The sequence below is a fragment of the Dipodomys spectabilis genome, unplaced genomic scaffold (genome assembly GCF_019054845.1).
Source record: "Dipodomys spectabilis isolate Male_0828 unplaced genomic scaffold, ASM1905484v1 ptg000140l, whole genome shotgun sequence".
Classification (NCBI taxonomy): Eukaryota; Metazoa; Chordata; class Mammalia; order Rodentia; family Heteromyidae; genus Dipodomys; species Dipodomys spectabilis.
Genome location: NW_024870817.1, coordinates 2,875,797 through 2,894,539, shown reverse-complemented (window position 1 = coordinate 2,894,539; position 18,743 = coordinate 2,875,797). Strand labels below are relative to the sequence as shown.

Sequence of the window (18,743 nt, the reverse complement as noted above, 5' to 3'; positions counted from 1 at the left end):
AGAGGCAGCTTACTGACAATGGGGTAAAATAGAGAAAGGAGATGGAACCTAGTATACTATTGGAACTTATTATGATCAGCTTACCTGTTATCTAATTTAATCCGAGTAAAATTTTTATCAGATAGACAAGTTTTGTGTGAAATGTTGGTGCACATTGTTTTCTTTTCATTCCTACATATTTTTCCTGAATAATCTGGACATACTTCTAATATCAACCATCACTTGTATTGCTAAAGTAGATACCTGATTGCAGTGGATAAGAAAAAGTTACTGTTAGATGGATCTTTTGAAATTTTTTGCACTAGAAGAGGAGAAGAGAGATACAAAGTTGATTACAAGAACTATGAGTTCAAAGAGATTTTTCTGGGAATGCCATCCCCTGGATTACAAGAACAAATATGTTTTTAGATTGAGAAAGTGGGAAATAAAATGTATAAATAAGTCCAGAAATAGCCTAGACACGGGAAGATAAGTCGACTTTCACACTAACAGAATTGTTTAGTGGATGTTCACTTCATCACAAAATTTCACTGTATAATTCACAATCTATACAACCTGAAACACAATTTTTTCTGGGCCCCGGGAACAAACACAGATTTCCTTGATTTTCCTTTTGCTCCATTAGCTCTTCATGTGCAGCATCTATTGATCTACTGCTGAACCCTCATCTCTGAGCCAGACTTCTCACTGCTTCTGTTTTCTAGTCAAGAGCTTGATCCTCACCTCTTTTGTCTTGTAACTTATGTTCTTCTTGGGTGACTTTATTGTTTAAAATATCAACTGTATATTGAAATGATAGCTACATCTGAATTTAAGACTAGAGCTGAGCTTTTCCTCCCCAGAGCTCCAGCATTGTCTATATAACATCATCTTCAAATCTAATAGGCATAATTAAGGTAATATGCAGAGATGCACTCAGAAATTGACTATATTGTTTCCTTCTAGTTACCATTCAAGGTCATGCTTTGGAATTGGCTTTCCTCTGTCTCTTGGATCAGTTTCACTACGTGTCCTAAGAATCATTCCCATTTTTCTAGCAAAGAAGTGGCATAAATCTTTATTCTAAGATTTGGACAGTAGAAGTAGATTGACCTTTAGAACCCACACTCTATCGCATTTCTTCCTTCTGCTTCTGACTAGTTTTAGAACCTCATAGTTTAAAAGCAAACTGTAGGCTGGGTATGAGGCTTGGTGGCAAAGCACTTACCTAGAAGTTTACAGGCCCTTGGTTTGATTTCCATACCTAAAACCATAAGTGAATTTTAGCGTCTTTGCAGTTTTCAAAGGGAAAATTCCTCACTTTTCTATGATAACAGGTAATAAGATGAACAGGTCATAGTAATAAAATAGATTCAAGATCAAGGACTGAAGTAAATAATACAATTTCATGTTCCAAATACTCCTCTGTGTTCAAAGTGAGGTCTTCTCTCTTTGCTGTGTGCCATGACATTCATTAAACTCCGGCTTCACAGCAGAGTAAACACAAAAACTTTTGAAACAGAAGCAAGCATTTTGAGCACAACACCGCCTTTTTCTCTGAGCATATGTACAGCTCAGTGTGTGAAGTGCCTCTTATTCCCACACTCACACCCACAGTTAAGTTCTTGTATACAAAGGTTCATAGAATAGAACAAAAACTGCTTTGTTCTGTTGCAATACACAGAATGCTTCTTTTTGTTTTTAACCTGGTTGTACTTTCCTAAAGTTCAATCTGCTGCTGGCGTTGACTGGCTAAGGAAAACTAAACTGATGACAGATGCAAACATATCCACTAGCTATTACTCTTCCTTTAATTTTTATCTTTGCTTCATTCTGTCTCCCTCAAGCATTCACACTTGTACTTCTACCTGACATCTTATAAATCGGTGACAAAAACAACTCTTCCTTCAACAGCTTCCTTCTCAGCTGCCACTGAAATTCTCCTTCTGATGACGGAAGCCTAGCTAATAAGCATTAACTCTACTGCTGAGAAAAAAATGGAAAGGTGTAAGTATATAAATGTTTCTTGGAATACTTCACCAAGCTAGAAGGGTAATGAAGACTATTGAGTTTAAAATTCAGGAAAAATAAATGAGCTCAAGATGGGGGCCTTCTACCTGCAAGAGGCTGAGAAATGAGCAGAGCCTTAAACAGATTCAGGCAGTGGAGATTCCACCAAAGAAATGAATTATACAACTTGAGGAGGAGGAGTTTGGGAAGGGAAAAATTGGGAGAAAATGAGGGATGGGATGATACTGTTCAAAAAGCAATGTACTCATTACCTGACTTATGTAGCGGTAACCCCTCTGTACATCACCTTTACAATTGAAAAAGCAAAACAAAACAAAGAAATGGTTCTAGTTAGAACCCTGAAGGAGGTGGGTGGGGCAAAGAGCAATTCTCAGAGGGACTGAAGGTTGACATCATTACTTTAGCACTGATGGAACTGGAATGACCTTGGTGCATTCTCTACCATGAACAATTGTAGAAATTGCAGAGCATCTGCATCTATAGGAGATGCAGGTAAAGGAATCATTTGAGGTGGATTTTAACATGATTATGATTAACATACTCAAAGAAATGGACAGTTTCAGCATCAACAGGATACTATTAACATGAGAAAGTAGAAGTAAAAGTGTAAGTAGTGAAAGTACCAACTTTGTAGAGGAAATTTGCTATTAAACCATGCAGTTGGAGGTATGTTACAAGATATATAACGCTTGAGCAACAAAGAGTGTGTTCTTATTTTCACTGTTTCTGTTAAGACATTAGCTGAGGGTTTTACTGTGACAATTAAAAGTCTAAGAGAATGGAAAGATACATTTAAAATCCTGAAGTAAAGCAACAAACAAATCTAGAATGCTGTAGCTAAAGAAATTAGCTGAGGGTTTTACTTTGACAATGAAAAGCCTAAGAGAATGGAAAGATGCATTTAAAATCCTGAAGCAAAGCAACAAACACGTCTAGAATGCTGTAGCTAAAGTATCAAGGGGAGATGAAGATATCTATTAATGGTAACTGGAAGATTATCACCATTAAGCTGCCCACTAGTAGTGTTCTGGTAGGAGAAAACTTATCCAACATTAAGTGTGGAAGATGTAAAAAGATAAGAATATTAGTATAATTTCATACAAATATGTATGTAAATGCAAATGAATTTCAAATGTATAAAAGAATAGTAATACTATCTTATAGCTTTACAATCTTTATAGAATTGAAATATATGAGCATAACATATTGGACATTGTTTAGGTTCTATAATGTCAATAGCATAGTACATGTATGATTTTATCTCAGACTCTAATCTATGCACATGGTAATCTTTTAGCTAACCATTAAATAACATAATGGATCTACTTTATAAATGAAAGAAATAAAAGGAATCACAAAAATAAATTAGCAGGGATAAATTAAAAACAAAATTAATTATACCATACTTAGACTTGATGGTACTAGTAATCACATTAATTATAAATAGACTATATATTTTTCAATTTCTTTTCTCTAGTTTCTTTAAAAACCATATAATGTGTCTCCAAAAGATGGGAAACTATTTTTAACTTTCAACTCACATTGATGTGTTGTCTCTTTCTAAACTTGTTCTATGTAGCCTGGATTTGCCTTTGCCAAAGTCACCAGTGACCTCCATGATGCAAAACTGAAAGGATTCTTTGTCATATTCACCATAGTATAGACTGTCAGAAGCACTGGGAAATTAGCCACTTTCTTTAATGAAACTTTTTAAACTGATGGTACTGGGGTTTGAAAACTTACACTTACTAGGAAGGTTCTCTACTACCTTGACCATGCCCACACCTCAAATAAAGTGTGTTACTTTTGTTTTGTCTTTATGACATCTTCCATGTTTTCTGTTTATACTTCTCTGGTCAATCCACTTAGTCACATTTTTGAGCTCCCCCTCTATACCCTCAGAGCTTTGGTTAAAGACTGTCTTTGTCTTCCTTTGTATTCTGACCCTTGGTAATTTTATCAATTTTTGTAGCTTTAAAGACTTTATGTTCTTACTGTATGTCATACTAAAAAAAATCCATAGAATGGGACTGTAGCCAGCAGTAGTGCATTTCACTAGCATGAAAAAGGCTGTGGGTTTGATTTCCTAGAGGAAAGAAAGAAAGAAAGAAAAAAAGGAAGGAAGAAAGAAAGAAAGAAAGAAAGAAAGAAAGAAAGAAAGAAAGAAAGAAAGAAAGAAAGAAAGAAAGAAAGAAAGAAAGAAAGGAAGAAAGAAAGAGAAAGAAAGAAAGAAAGAAGGAAGGAAGGAAGGAAGGAAGGAAGGAAGGAAGGGAAAGGAAAGGAAAGAAAGAGAGAGAAAGAGAAAGAAAGGAAAAAAGAGAAAGAAGGAAAGGAAGGAAATAGGAAGGAAAGAGGGAAGGAGGGATGATAAGAAAGAAGGAAAGAAGGAAGGAGAATATATATGTGTATATATATATATATGAAACAATTATACATATTTAAATCAATTTTCAATTTTTATCCTTACTACAACCCTGAATAAATATCCAGATGCTTACAGAGAAATCCCAATCACATCATCAATCATAATCTCATATTAGTTCAGACTTTACTGCTTATTTCTCTCTATTCTATTGTCTTATAATCTGTTCCTATTTCTGTGAATGATGACTTACATAAGCAATCACTTTGGCCAAAAAGTTCAGAGTTCTCATTACTACCCTTCCTCTGTGCTGTAGACTGGATATTTATGCTTCCCACTATTCATATGTTGAAATCTAATACCTAATGTGAAGACACTTGAAGTTAAGATTTTTGGAGATGGGCTCAAGAAGGTGAAGCAATCTCTAAGGAGTAAGACCTTAATAATGTTCGACAAGAAATGTACTCATTACCTTACTCATGTAATTCTAACCCCTCTGTACAGCATCTTTACAATAAAATAAAATTTTTTAAAAAGGAGAGACGTCTAAGACTGTCTTGTCGCTTCCACTGTGTGACAACTCAGTGAAAGTCTGCCTGTTTATGAACCAGAAAATGCACAGACTGAACCTAAATCTGTTGGTGCTTTGCTCTTGAACTTCCCTCTCTTCAGAACTGTGGGAAACACATATACATTGCTTATAATGCAGTTTATGGCATTTGGTTGCTATAACGCAACCCTAAAGGCCACCACATTCTCTTAAATTCTGTCTTACACAAATCTATTGATTCTGGTGTGTAAACATACGTGGAGGTGAGTGTACTCGTTTACTACTCTCATCTACATTAGGACTATTTCCTAGTCTTGTCAGACTCTCTGTAGGATTCCCATTCTCCTCTCTCATTTTAATGTAACAGTACATTTGAAGGCTTTCTACTGTAGTAAGAAGTACACCCCAAAGGCCTTACTGTGTTAGATCCCAAATCCTGTCCTCCTGTTTACCTTCTAGGTATAAACTCCTTCCATCTCTGCTTTCCTCTTTCACTCTCACTTAAGCCATAGTGGATATTTGTAATTTCCTCAAATGTGACACACCTTTTTTCTTCCAGCTTGGAGATTTTATACATGCTGTTTCCTCTGCTTACATAAGTGTGCATCACAGCTTTCTATCTGGTGACTTCAATTCAATCCTCTGGTCTTTGTTAAAATATTACTTCCTTGAAAAGGAAATCATTACACACTCCTCCTAATTTTAAATTTCCTATAACTTTTGGCTCATTCTTTTCCTAGTTAGCAACCTATTGCTCTCAGTATCTCTCAGCTCCTAAGCAAATACTTTGTAGAAACAAACTGCATTCCTGTATGTCCTCCTATACAGTAAGCATGGTGCTGAGATTTCTCAGTAGAGGGCGCTAAAGGAACACTACAGTGAACAAAAATGTGTTTCCCAAGTGCTACAGGGAGGGCTAGTGGAGGTGGGGGTCTGTGAACATCAGGGGGTGATTTGACCTAGACATGTACCCAGAACACGTTATTCCCTTGAGCCTTTGCAACCTTACAATGGCCTTGCAAGCATCTTACTGCAACTCTTTCCATATAAGCATTGTAAGTATCAGGTCCTCCTGCCCATCCTGAGACCTTGACTCTCTATTCTCTCCCTTCCTCTCTGACAGTGCTTTCTACTTCACTTTTGCCAGGCCCTTTGAGAGAGGAATGTCTCCTAATCAAGGCCTCCTTCCACCTTTTCATTCTCATAACATAACTATGTTTCAGCAAACAGCTGATGTACCCCAAAGTGTTGCTTCCTGCTTGTCCTGTGACCATGGATTAACTCTAACTTGGCAAAGCAGTGAGTTGTTATTCTATCCACCAGATTAATCTCTTCCATGAGAACTGAATTCCTGGCCTTTGGCAGGGGTATGCTTTCTCAGTTTCTCCTTCCTTGAATAGGCTTTCCTGATGCCATAGCCATAGTCACTTTTTTTAAAAATGATGTTAGGTGAAATGAACCCCAAGATAAACATTCAAATGTTTTTTCTTGATTGCTATTGTTTCTAACATATTTATAAGATGATTTCTTTGTTGCTTTGTATGTCCCTCCCCCGTGGTATAACCCCTGCTTTCACTGTATTTCATGTCGGTATAATTTGTGGAGTGGAAGGGCAAAAACAAACCGTTTAAATAGGGATACAGGTGGACCCATTGCAACAATGAGATGTACAAGTTGTTATGTCGTAAACAAACTTTACAACTTTGGCGGGGGTAGGGGGGGAGGTATGGGAGGGGAGATAGGAAGGGATGGGAAGGGGAAACAAAGGAGGAGGCAACAATGCTTGATAAGAAATGTACTCAATATCTTGCCCATGTAATTGTAACTCCTCTGTATGGTATTTTCACAATAAAAATAATTTAATACGTTTTTTTTTATGAACCTGTTATGTGATTCTACCTCTCAGTCCAACCAGACTGCTATCATGCTCCATCTTTGGAATCACAATTATGTAGATTTGTGTAAATTCATTTACTCATTTCATTCCTCCCTGGGACTGTATGTACAAACAGGGCAGGCATCACGTGTGTTTTGTTGCCATTCCAGTACTTACTGAGTGCCTGGCTTATAAAAATGTATTCAATAAGTATTTATTGCATGAATGGCTACTGTATGTCTGAGTTCATTTTCTGCTAATTTATTCTGTTATGTTCTTCTTGTGCCTCATTAACTCTTCTTTCATTGCTATCTACTCTAAAGATCAGACATAATATATTCTGGAATTTGAAGCACTACACACATCTGATTTTAGCTCTTTGAAAACAAAGCTATGTTTTTTAAAAAATATTTTACCATCTCCATATTAAACAATATATAATAATCCTGGTCACAATTGTAGTTACTTAGAATATTCTTTTCTTAGTTATGGCCAAATCGTAAGATCTGTATTTCTTTTCTTTCTTTCTTTCCTTCCTTCCTTCCTTCCCTCCTTTCTGTCTTTCTTTCTATCTTCTCTCCCTCCCTCCCTCCCTCCTTTCTTTCTTTCTCTCTTTCTCTCTCTCTCTTTCTCTTTCCTTTCTCTCTCTTTCTTTCGCTTTCTTTCTCTCTTTCTTTCTCTCTTTCATTCTCTCTTTCTCTCTCTCTTTCTTTCTTTCTTGTCGGTCGTGGTACCTGAACTCTGAGCTTGGCCGCTGTCTCTCAGTTCTGCAGCTCAAGGCTAGTGCTCTACCACTTGAGCCACAGTGCCACTTCCAGCTTTTTCTGCTTATGTGGTGCTGAGGAATTGAACAAGGCAAAGCACTCTACTACTAAGCCACCTTCCCAGCCTGATCTATATTTCTTTTTTAAAGACAGCTGCAAATATTTAAAAACTAACTAGAATTACTACTATAGTTCTAGTTTTTCACATAAATTTCACTTAACAGGCCTGGTCTGTAATTCCAATGACCAGACTCAGTATTAGGAAATGAGGAGTTGTGGGGATTATGGAAAATTGTGTTGTGCATGCTTTACCTGCATATGTTTAATTAAAAATTATGACAATACCATATGAGCCAAACACAACATCTGCAAGCAGCACCATTCATCTGAATGTCACCTGCCTGGCAAACCCATACCTAAAATATTGGCTCCAAGGATCATTCTAAATTTCAAGGACCAGGAATCTTAAAACAAGAAGTTGCTTGACTAAAAGTGGTTATTTATTTTTACTCAAGGACAATAAAGCTATCATCTACTATTATCAGTGTTTCACAGAGGTAATAACCATTTTCAGTGAAAGGCAGGAAGGACAAAAATCTCAAAATACCAATCTGGAGAAAAATCTAGCTTACCTTAGTTATTATTATTTTTTTTTTTTTTGTCTCTTGACTAGATGGGAATTCATTGGGTTACAAATCAGAATTATCCTGAAAGCTTAAAGAAACCACACACAATTTGCAGGATCACACGGTTGGAGATTCAGGAGGTAAAGCAAAGAAGATGGTTTGCAGGTGTGTTCTAGGAAACTCCTCTGGTGCTTTTGAAATAAATCTAGTTCATAAATTCAGGCCTGCTCCACTTCAATCCCCAGAACGAGAAATCATAGACAAACTATGATTTCTTATTCTGTTTAGAGAGAATCCTATTTTCCTGCACTGGGGGGAGACAAAGTTTTTCCAAGTAGCTCTACAGCTCCATTGCTATAAAAGACAGAGCATTCCATGGTCCGTGTCACAAATAAATGTTCTATAATCTAGGAACAGAAATTCTTCACAATAATTCACTATGCAAAATCATTCCTCTTTTTTTTTTAAAGTGTATTGATTTCTTTATTGACTTGTTCCAGAAAGAGATTAAGGTTTTTATATGCTTGCATACATACATATTTATTAAAGTTAAAATTAAGAAACTAGAGAAATGTAAGATGAAGGCCAGAAAATAAGATTGCATCATGAATGAGGCCAATGACTGAAAGCTGGTGCTTTGAACCTTGATAAGAGGTCACAAATGTGCTCATAGTTAACAGTTAAGCCACTAGGGCAGAAGTCAGTGGGACACAGTGGGTCCTCAGTTAGATGGCAGATGCATATGTTCCTTGGGAGAGGGAGTCTATTGAATGCTTACAAACTGTTGCTACAGATTTTTTTTTTTTTTTTGGTAGGTTGTGGGGCTGGGCATTGTCCCTCAGCTCTTCAAGGCAAGCATTCTACCACTTGAGCCACGGCACCACTTCCGGTTTCCTGGTGGTTTATTGGAGATAAGAGTCTCATGGACTTTCCTGCCTGGGCTGGCTTTGAACCATGATCCTCAGATCTCAGCCTCCTGAGTAGCTAGGATTACAGGCATGAGCCACCAGCTTCTGGCTGCTACCAAATGAACCAGGTCGGAAATTGAGATTTCTGTGTGAAATCTCTGATTCAATTATGTTTGCATCTGATTCACAACATAATACTGGATTGCACATGGCTAAGGAAACATGTGAGTTTGTGAGATATTAACATCACTGGAAGAGATTTCCCCAATTACACAGGCCCAGAGAGACCCATCTGGGGAAAGTACTGACTGCAGATTGTGATGCTATCTCATAAGACTCCTATGAGATTGCAACCTTCACTTACTGTTAGATCACTATTCTTAAAAAAAAAAAAAAAAAATCTGGGAAATGCAATGAACTATTCCAGGCTTCTTTTTTGGTACTGTGCCTAAGAAAACTAGACCTGAATCCTGCCACTCAGGAAATAGTGTATAGTCAGTGAAGCCCTGCTGCCTTAGGCCCACCTTGATTTCTCTCTGGTACCAGGAATTTACTTTGGTTCTTATTTTCTTGGTTTTGATATGAAAGATTTCACAGAGGAATTGAAAATAGAAAGGAGATGGAGATGGAAACTTATACCAGTCTTGATTAATATGGTAGAAGAGAAAATAAAATCCTCTGAGTACAAAAAGTTCCTGAAAAGTTATAGGAGAGAGAGAGAGAGAGAGAGAGAGAGAGAGAGAGAGAGAGAGAGAGAGAGAGAGAGAGAGAGAGAGAGAGAGATTCCAGAATCCTCAACATGGCACCATACTAGACACTCTTTGGGACATGAAGTAATCCGTGGGACTGTTCTTCTCAAGGTTTATTGTGTGTATCCCCTTCCCTCAGTTTACCTTTTTATGTTTGTAGTAGTGGAGGCAACCATCATGTTTCAGCACAAACCACCTCTTCCTCCAACCCTTCAGGAAGCCAGAATGAGTCCTCTTATGCAGGTAGCCACGGCAGGTGGGCCAAGGTGTGTTGGGGCAGCGGCTGATGTCAGATCCCACCACCAGAGTCAGGATGTCTGGACCTAGAGGCATAAGTTTTGGCTAGTTCAGTGATTCAAAGACTCTTAGAATCACAGGCAATGAATGAAGACTGAATGAGTAATTGTTACAGATTTTAGAAATGGGATAAAATAGAATCCTAGTATTGACTAAATCAAATTCCTTACTAATTCAAAACCTTGAGATTATGAAAAAAATAGAAACTGGAGGGATAAAGTTATAAGGAGCTGAACTGGGACCTAGGTTTTCTGATTCGTGGTAGAGAGCTCTTTTACTTACCCAATACTGCCATGTGTTTTCTAGTAATGCACCCTTTAAGTCCATTCATTTTTATTGGGTGTAATAATCAGAAGCTTCACTTTTAAACATACAGTGATTTACTTCCTAAAATGAAGGATGAGTAATGTTTGCCTTTTCTACCTCACTTTAGTTTAAAAGTAATTAGCCTCTTTGGCCAAGGCAGGATCTAAGTCACTGCTCATTTTTTTGTCAGTATTGCCCCTCTCTCCAACTCAATTTCCAGGGTTTAGTTTTTGTTTTTGTTTTATTTGTTGTTGGTCGTGGGGCTTGAACTCTGGGCTCTGTCCCTCAGCTCTTCAGCTCAAGGCTAGCATTCTACTACTTGAGCCACAGAGCCACAGTGCCACTTATGGCTTTTTTCTGCTTATGTGGTGCCGAGGAATTGAACCCAGGGCATTATGCATGCAAGGCAAGCACTCTACCACCGAGTCACCTTCCCAGTTCCCCCAGTTCTTGAAGTTAGAAGGAGACAGAAGTTCCACAAGCGCAGAGATACTTGATTTCTTCTGTCTGTCTGACTTAGGCTGTGAGTTTACCACTGGGCTTCCAGATTCCCCTCCTTTCCATGTGAGAATGCCCTCTTTGTTGCCTGGACCTGAGTGGTCTCCTCTTTCCCTTAAGTCTGGCATGGGGTATATCTTGGAGGAATTTGACCCTGCTCCTGTTAATATGAGGTCACTATTTTCCCACTTGTGTTCTGATGCTGCCAGCATGGACACAGATTTTTTTTTTTTTATCACATACCTACCTTCTGATGGCTTAAAACAAGTGTCTGAATGTCACTCAGATGGACAGCAACCCTGCCATGCTCTGAAGACTGCAAATGGGGTATGACTTCATTTACAATTCCTCTGAGAGGGAGGCCACATCCCTGAAGGGGGACATTTGGCCTGACTTGGCAGCGCCTGACTTCATCATGATGTCTGACATTGAGATTACCGATCTGTTTAGAGCTGTCTATGGAAATGGGGGTCAGGGAGGAGACTCTTCCTCTATAAATGACAAGCACCAGCCCAAGGGATCATTCCTGGCTGAGCCACATGGCCCCGAAAATAAAGATTTGTCCCAGAAAAGGCTGACACAGTCTTAACTTTAGCAGCACGCAAAGCACCTTGGTAATTAAATAACTCTCTGTGTGTCAAGATAATTCTTCATTGCCATGTAAATACATTTTAATTTATTGAACTGCCCTTAAGCTCCTGTCAAAACACATCCCGAAAAATTAGAAGAAATACTCCAGATTGACCAGTAACCCACAAATGTCTTTGTCTTTGCACTTCAGTCCCCAAAGAACTGTACTCCTGGACTAATATACATAGTTGACACATCTGCCAATTTATTTATGTACCGCTGCAGCGGGGGGACGCCTCCGGGGGTCACTTTCCTCTTGCTTACACAGACTGCATGTGGGTTTCTCTGATACTGATCAGGCAAAGCTTGTGTTTCAGCATGGCCATACACATAACTTGGTGCACCAGGAAAAAAAAAAAAAAGCTCTCTAGGACAGAGATACAGATGGCCCTGCTGTAGCCTGCTGGTATCATCTATCTTATTATTAGAGAAGAGTTTTTCACATTCAGGGTGAAGACATGAGCATGTTGCCTTGGGACTTACTGTGTTCTAAATAGCTGTTGGGCAATGGTGGTATTTTATCCTTTACAAAGTCCTACCAGGGTCCAGAGGGTTACTTTACATTCACAGTGGCTCATTTTTTTTAATGTAAGTTTTTCATTGTGAAAATACTGTACAGAGGGGTTGCATTTACATGAGCAAGGTAATGAGTATATTTCTTATCAAGCATTATTTCTTCCTCCTTTGTTTTTCCCTTTCCATCCCTTCCCTCCAACCTCCTCAACTACACTTCTCCGCCCCAGCCTAAATTGTAAAGTTCATTTTTCAACATAGTGTCTTCTACATCTCATTGTTGCAATGGGTCCATCTGTATCCCTACTTAAACAATTTGTTTTTCCCTTCCCCTCCCCAAATTATAACAACATCAAATACAGTGAAAACAGGGGTTATACCGTGGGGGAGGAACATACAAAGCAACAAAAAATCACATGGTACCTTATAAATACGTTAGAAACAATAGCAAGCAAGAAAAAAAATACTTGTGTCCCTATCTTGGGGTTCATTTCACTTAATTTCATCTTATCTGGTTTTATATATATATATATATATATATATATATATATATATAGCTTTAGACATTTTCTGCTTGTCCCAGACATATACAGGTTATTGCAAATAAGGGAAACCATGGGACCTATGTTTCTTTAGGCCTGGCTTACTTCACGTAATAAAATTTTTTCCAGCTCTTTGCATTTCCTAACAAATGGGGCAATGTCATTCTTTCTGATAGAGGCATAGAATTCCATTGTATATATACCACATTTTCTTGATCCATTCATCTACTGAGGGGCATCTGGGTTAGTTCCATATCTGAGCTATGGTAAATAATGCTACAATAAACATAGTTGTGCTGGTAGCTTTAGTATGGCCTTGTTTGTGATCATTCGGGTAAATGCCCAAAAGTGGGATTGCTGGGTTATAGGGGAGCTCTATGTGGAGTCTTTTGAGGGACCTCCATATTGTTTTCCAAAATGGTTGAACAAGTTTACAATTCCGCCAACAATGCAGTAGGGCTCCCTTCTGTCCACATCCCCTCCAGCATCTGTTGTTATTAGAGTTCTTGATTATTATAGCCATTCTAACTGGGGTGAGGTGGAATCTCAATGTTTTGCTCTGCATTTCTTTTATGACTAGAGAGCTTGAGCATTTCTTCATGTGTCTATTGGCCATTCTTATTTCCTCTTCAGAGAAGTTTCTCTTTAAGTCTTTAGTCCGCTTATTTATCAGGCAGTTGCTTCTTTGAGGATTTCTTGTTGGTGGATTTACTTTTTTGAGTTCCAAGTATGTTTTAGATAGACCCTTATCTGTTGTTTGGCTAGTGAAGATCTTCTCCCAATCTGTAGGCTTTCTATTGATCTTTCTAGCTATGTCCTTTGCCATGCAGCAGCTCTGCAGCTTCATGCAATCCCATTTGTCCAACCTTTCTTTGATTTGTTATGTTTCTGAGTCTCTATTAAGAAAACTTTGTCCTGTGCCAAGGAGACCTAGGGTTTCTCCTATTCCATCCTCTTTTCAGGATGTCTGCTTTGACTCCCATGTCTTAGATTCATTTGGAGTTGATTCTGGTGCAGGGTGATATATAAGGATCTAGCTTTAGTTTTCTACAGGTGATTAACCAATTTTGACAGTGCTCATATTTGATATGTACATTTTGGGTGAAATCTTTAAAAAAATATTAGTTGTATAGTCACTATAGTTTTCCTAAGTGTTTGTTGGATAAATTTACTTGACAAATACAAATATTTAGAACTTTATTTTTGTTATGACTTATGAACTTACTAGGATCTAAAATTATAAAGAGTCTTAGTTCAATACTTCTCCATCTAAATAGGAATGCAAATCACCTGGTTTGTTTAACTGTATAGCCTTGTTCAGTGGTTTTGGCATGTGGTCTCAGAGTCTACAGTGGCAAAAAGTGCTCAGGTGATGTTGGATAGAAATTAGAATTCCATGTCCTTAGGCCTCTCTCATTTTTCAATAGTCTGTATTACTTAGTTTACTGTCTTTGCCTTTAACTATGGTATTTCTTCCTTTCTTTGACTATGATTTAGTTTCTCCTGGCTTTAGTTTTTACCTCGACATTTCTTGGCAATAAAATGATTACTTCCCCCTCCCTCATATAACTTATTTTTATCTTCCCACCCTGGAGGAAGGAAATACATAAACACTGCCTTCCTTTGCTGGATGTTGCTTGCTTTTGAGGAAAGGTGAAATGTAGGAAGCTGAAAGATGGACGTCTACTGCCAGAGGTGCATTTCATGAGATGAAGGAGTTCGAAGACCTACATGTTTAACTTAATTCTTTGGTGATAGCATCCTTCAAAACAAAAGCAAGCCAGTAAACACTTCTTCCCAAATACTTTGGCCTGGAGGTTTGGAAGTAAGGAGTTGTGGTGAGGCTATTTACAGCTTCAAGAAAGAGAAAAATAATTTCTTTTTCTAATTCACACTCTTTCCTTGGCTCACTGCTTTCTTCCTATGTCACCAATCTTAAACTGTCTCAGAGTCACACCTCTGCTGTCAGACAAACTCTGCCACCCTCACAAATGTGACCAAGAAATGTGCAAGACATATTCATCCCAGAGGGCACATGCTGCGTTCAGCAGTGGAGAGCAGGACCCCTGGAGGCTCTGGGGTGTTTGATTTTAGTAAAACTTGCATTTAGTAAGGCAAAGACATCCTAATAGGGCAAAAGACTTCTAAGCTGATTAAACTGTACTATGTCCCTTTACTCTCTTCACTTGGAATTAAATCTTCTCTTTAGGTTTCCAAATATTCAGTCCTATAAACACCAAAACCAGGCTGTGAGGGAACCCTCATTAAAACAAAGATTCAGCTGGTTGTAGTAACATACATCTCCAATCCCAGCACTTAGGAAACTGAGTTGGGAGGATCTTCAGCTCCAGGCCAGCTTGAGCTCTACAATAAGATCCTGTCTCAAGAAATACATACATACACACACACACACACACACACACACACACACACACACACACACACACACACAAACGCACACATACATGCATGCACTCATGTGCACTCTTAAACAACAAAATCATACCACCTCCACCTGTAAAAATGCCATCAGCAACCTTCCCCATCCCCCAAAGGCTCACATGTTGTCATTATTAATTTGATAGAGAGTACTTTAAAGAATGTGTTTTGGCTTTCCCATCAATAGAATAAAGCTACTTTGTACAGCTGTGTTTGATTATTATTGAATAGTAATGGTACTCACATTAGATGCTGTAATAATGAGTGACTTATTATGCTAGTCTGGCATAGCATAGTATAGCATTTACGTTGGAGGCTAACAATCAGACTTCCGATTTTAGTGCTGTATCTGTAGCATATCTGTAAGTGGCTGGGCTGTGTGCTAACACCAGGCTGGTTGTGAAAAAATCACCAGGGAGAGTTGATGAAAATTACAAATGTGCAGGCTACCACTACAAATTTCATATGTAAAAGAATATCCTGGTGAGTCTGACATACACTTAGATTTAGGATTCAATATCCTGTGAAAAGTGACTTGACATTTATAAATTTAAATCAGTTTCATGTGCACTCATATTCTTTTCATAGACCCACTGCTTCTTAGGAGTCCTGTTTTGTTCTGTTCTACTTTCACCATTTCTGCCTATACTTTTTTTGAATGCTTGGTCCTGTTTGCAAGTTTTTGTTTGTAGCTTTTAAACACAGATGCAGGAAGCAGATCATACCACACGGCTGTTGGCACATGATTATCTTTGGAGTGCAAGGACCCAGTTTTGTTTCATTTTGTTTTATTTTGCTTTATCTTTCCTTATGCATTCTGCCCCTACTGTGTATATCCACAAAATGTATTTTGTATAGTAATGTGACTACCCTATTTTATGTGTCTTGTTTTACATACATTCTATTCTGCTAAATCAAATTCTATTTCTCTTTCTCTCTTAGCTCTCTGCCCTTTGTTCCTCCTCCTCTTTTCTTTTTCAACTCAAAACAATTTAAAAATCTATCCATGGCGATACACACACACACACACACACACACACACACACACACACACACAAATAATTTCTAAATGAGGCATAAATTCAGGCTGTTTGTTTATTATGATCTAGTTTCCATTTCCCTAGTAATGGTCACCCACACCACTTCTAATTCCTTTTTAACACATAGATGACTGCTCCAAATGTCCTTGTACATATCGCTTAAGAAGTTTTTGGGCTTATCTGCTCTAAAGTGCCATTGCTAGGACATGAGATTTATTGGTACTTTACAAGAACTATCACATTGCTCTCTGAAATACGTACATCCCAATGAGAGTAGATGATGATTTTCATTTCCTTATCATTATATGCTGGTCAAAGCTATCTATTATCTGACATTTTTTCCCCTAAAATAATGTATCTAAAATGTCATCTTATCATTTGTATTTCTTTGATAACTACATACAAAGTTATTTTCCAATTTCTTTTCTTGATGTTTCTTTTCATGTTAAAATTGAGGTTTTTAATACAGCTGAAGTCTGCATTTGTTGTATGTCATGTGAAGTACAAGGCATCCCAGTGTTTTGTAAAAATAAAGGAATAACATACTGTCCTTTATTGTTTTTGTGGTTCTAACATTATTATATAGAATGTGCAATGTTTGAATATGTTTCTGAGTTCTCTAGATCACTCTTGTCCACTGGTGTAATATCTGTACCTACAGAAGAACCACATTTTTATACTAAGCTATTGTTATGGGTTTGTAATATGCCTTAATAAATAATATAAAGAGCTCTTTTGCCATCACTTGTCATATGTATTACCAAATAGGTATTAATTTGTAAAAATATTGATATGCATATTATTTTATATTTCTGAATGAATATTTTTAAACAATTTTATTGGTACACTGAGCTTTTAGATTAATTTGGGGAGAGTAGACATTTAAGTGTTCATTCATGTCCCTTGATGGAGTCACAAATATTTGCTATGACATTCTTTTGCATTCTTTTTTAGACTGGTTCTTAACTGCCTTATAATTTTATTATTTGTAGTTTATTGCTGGTACAAACAAATGCTGCATATATAAAATCAGGACATTGTAAATTCCCTGTGTTTTTTTGTAAATAGAAGAACTTAGTTTGGCAAGTCTTTTTTCTAGAGCTAGCATTGGTTAGCTGATTCTGTTAGTCATAGAATCTAAAAATAAGGATGGCTGTGTTTCTTTCCTTACAGAATGTGTCCCTTTATTTCCTTGCTGTTATTGGCTTAGTAAAGACCTTGACAACATGAAAAACAGCATAGATCATCTCCTTCTCAAAAGAGATATTTCTAATATTTCTCCACTAAATCTTATGGTTTCTTCTTTTTAAAACTAAATCAAACTTGGTTGTTCAGATGCACCACATTTTCCTTAACTCATCTATCAGTTCATTTAGAGTGTACATTTAGATTGCTCCTACCTTTGTCTCTCATGAATAGTGTTTCAGTAAAGATGGAATCACAGAGAGCTGTTTGGGATCCCAATTTCAATCCTTTTGGATGAATATCCACAAGTGATTAGGTCATATAGCTTTTCTTCCTTAAGTTTTCTGAAGGTTTTTCCGTGGCAGGTATACATTTTCATTTCCTCCAATGGTGCATAAGAGTTCTAATTTCTCTACTTCCTTGTCAACTTTGATAACAGTGATGTTGATAAACTTGAAGTCATTTTGTACTTTTTTATTTTCCTGGATAATTAGTGACATTGAGCACCTTTAATATATCTATTGGCTATTTCTGTATCATTAGAGACATGTCTCTTCCTTAACCCCTTTTTTCATGAGTGTTATTAGGCTTTATAGTTTGAAATTGTGGTTCTGAATATATTTTAAAGACACATTCCTTATTAGAAGTGGTTTAGTTTGGTATGATCTAGTTGTTAACTGTGCTTTTGGGTCATATCCAAAAATTACTGCTAAAACCAACCCCTTTCGTTTTTCTGGGTTTGGTTTATGGGTTTACTAATGTTAAAATAAGTTAATTTTTGTGTATGATGCCAAGTAAGGATCCTACCACATACTTTTTCAAGACTAGCTTTGAAGTCACTGTCCCCTATCCACTATGAGTTTTTGGTACCCCCATAGAAGAGTTGGTTCTACATGCATTCATTTATCTGGCTGTCATGTTCCACTGGCCTATTTCTCAGCCTTAATGACAGAGCCATATTATTTTGTCTATTGTTATTGTAATTTTGTGATTGATTTTGAAACAAAGAAGTGTGGTACTATCACCTTTGCTCTTTTTCCCCAAGACTGATATGGTTGTTTGTTGTCTTTTGTGGCTCCATATGAATTTTAGCATCATTTTTTTTCCAGATATGTTAAAATGTTACTAGACTTTTCTTAGGCATAACAGCAAATCTATAGATTGCTTTGGGTGCTATGAACATTATAGTAATACAAGTTCTGATTCATGAACATAAGGTATCTTTCACTGTATCCTCTTAATTTCTTTCATTGATGTTTCTTAGCTTTTGGTATACAAGTTTTTCACTTCTTTTGTAAGATTTAAGCCTAAGTATTTTGTTTCTTTTGTTGCTGTGAGAAGTGGGATTGTTCTCCTGAATTGTTTTACAGATAGTGTGTAGAAAAGCAAGTTAACTTTTGTGTATTGATTTTTATAGACTGCGATGTTACCAAATTATTAGTTTAAAA

At 37.3% G+C, this 18,743-nt stretch overlaps 1 protein-coding gene across 1 annotated transcript in view; it reads right to left on the bottom strand.

The window, feature by feature from the left end:
- LOC122117349 overlaps positions 1–18,743 on the bottom strand; it is a 107,710-nt gene that overhangs the window by 43,428 nt on the left and 45,539 nt on the right. Inside the window, exon 8 of the mRNA XM_042691092.1 lies at positions 9,990–10,168. Coding sequence (XP_042547026.1) covers positions 9,990–10,168 — 179 coding nt within the window. The remainder of the gene's footprint in view (positions 1–9,989; positions 10,169–18,743) is intronic.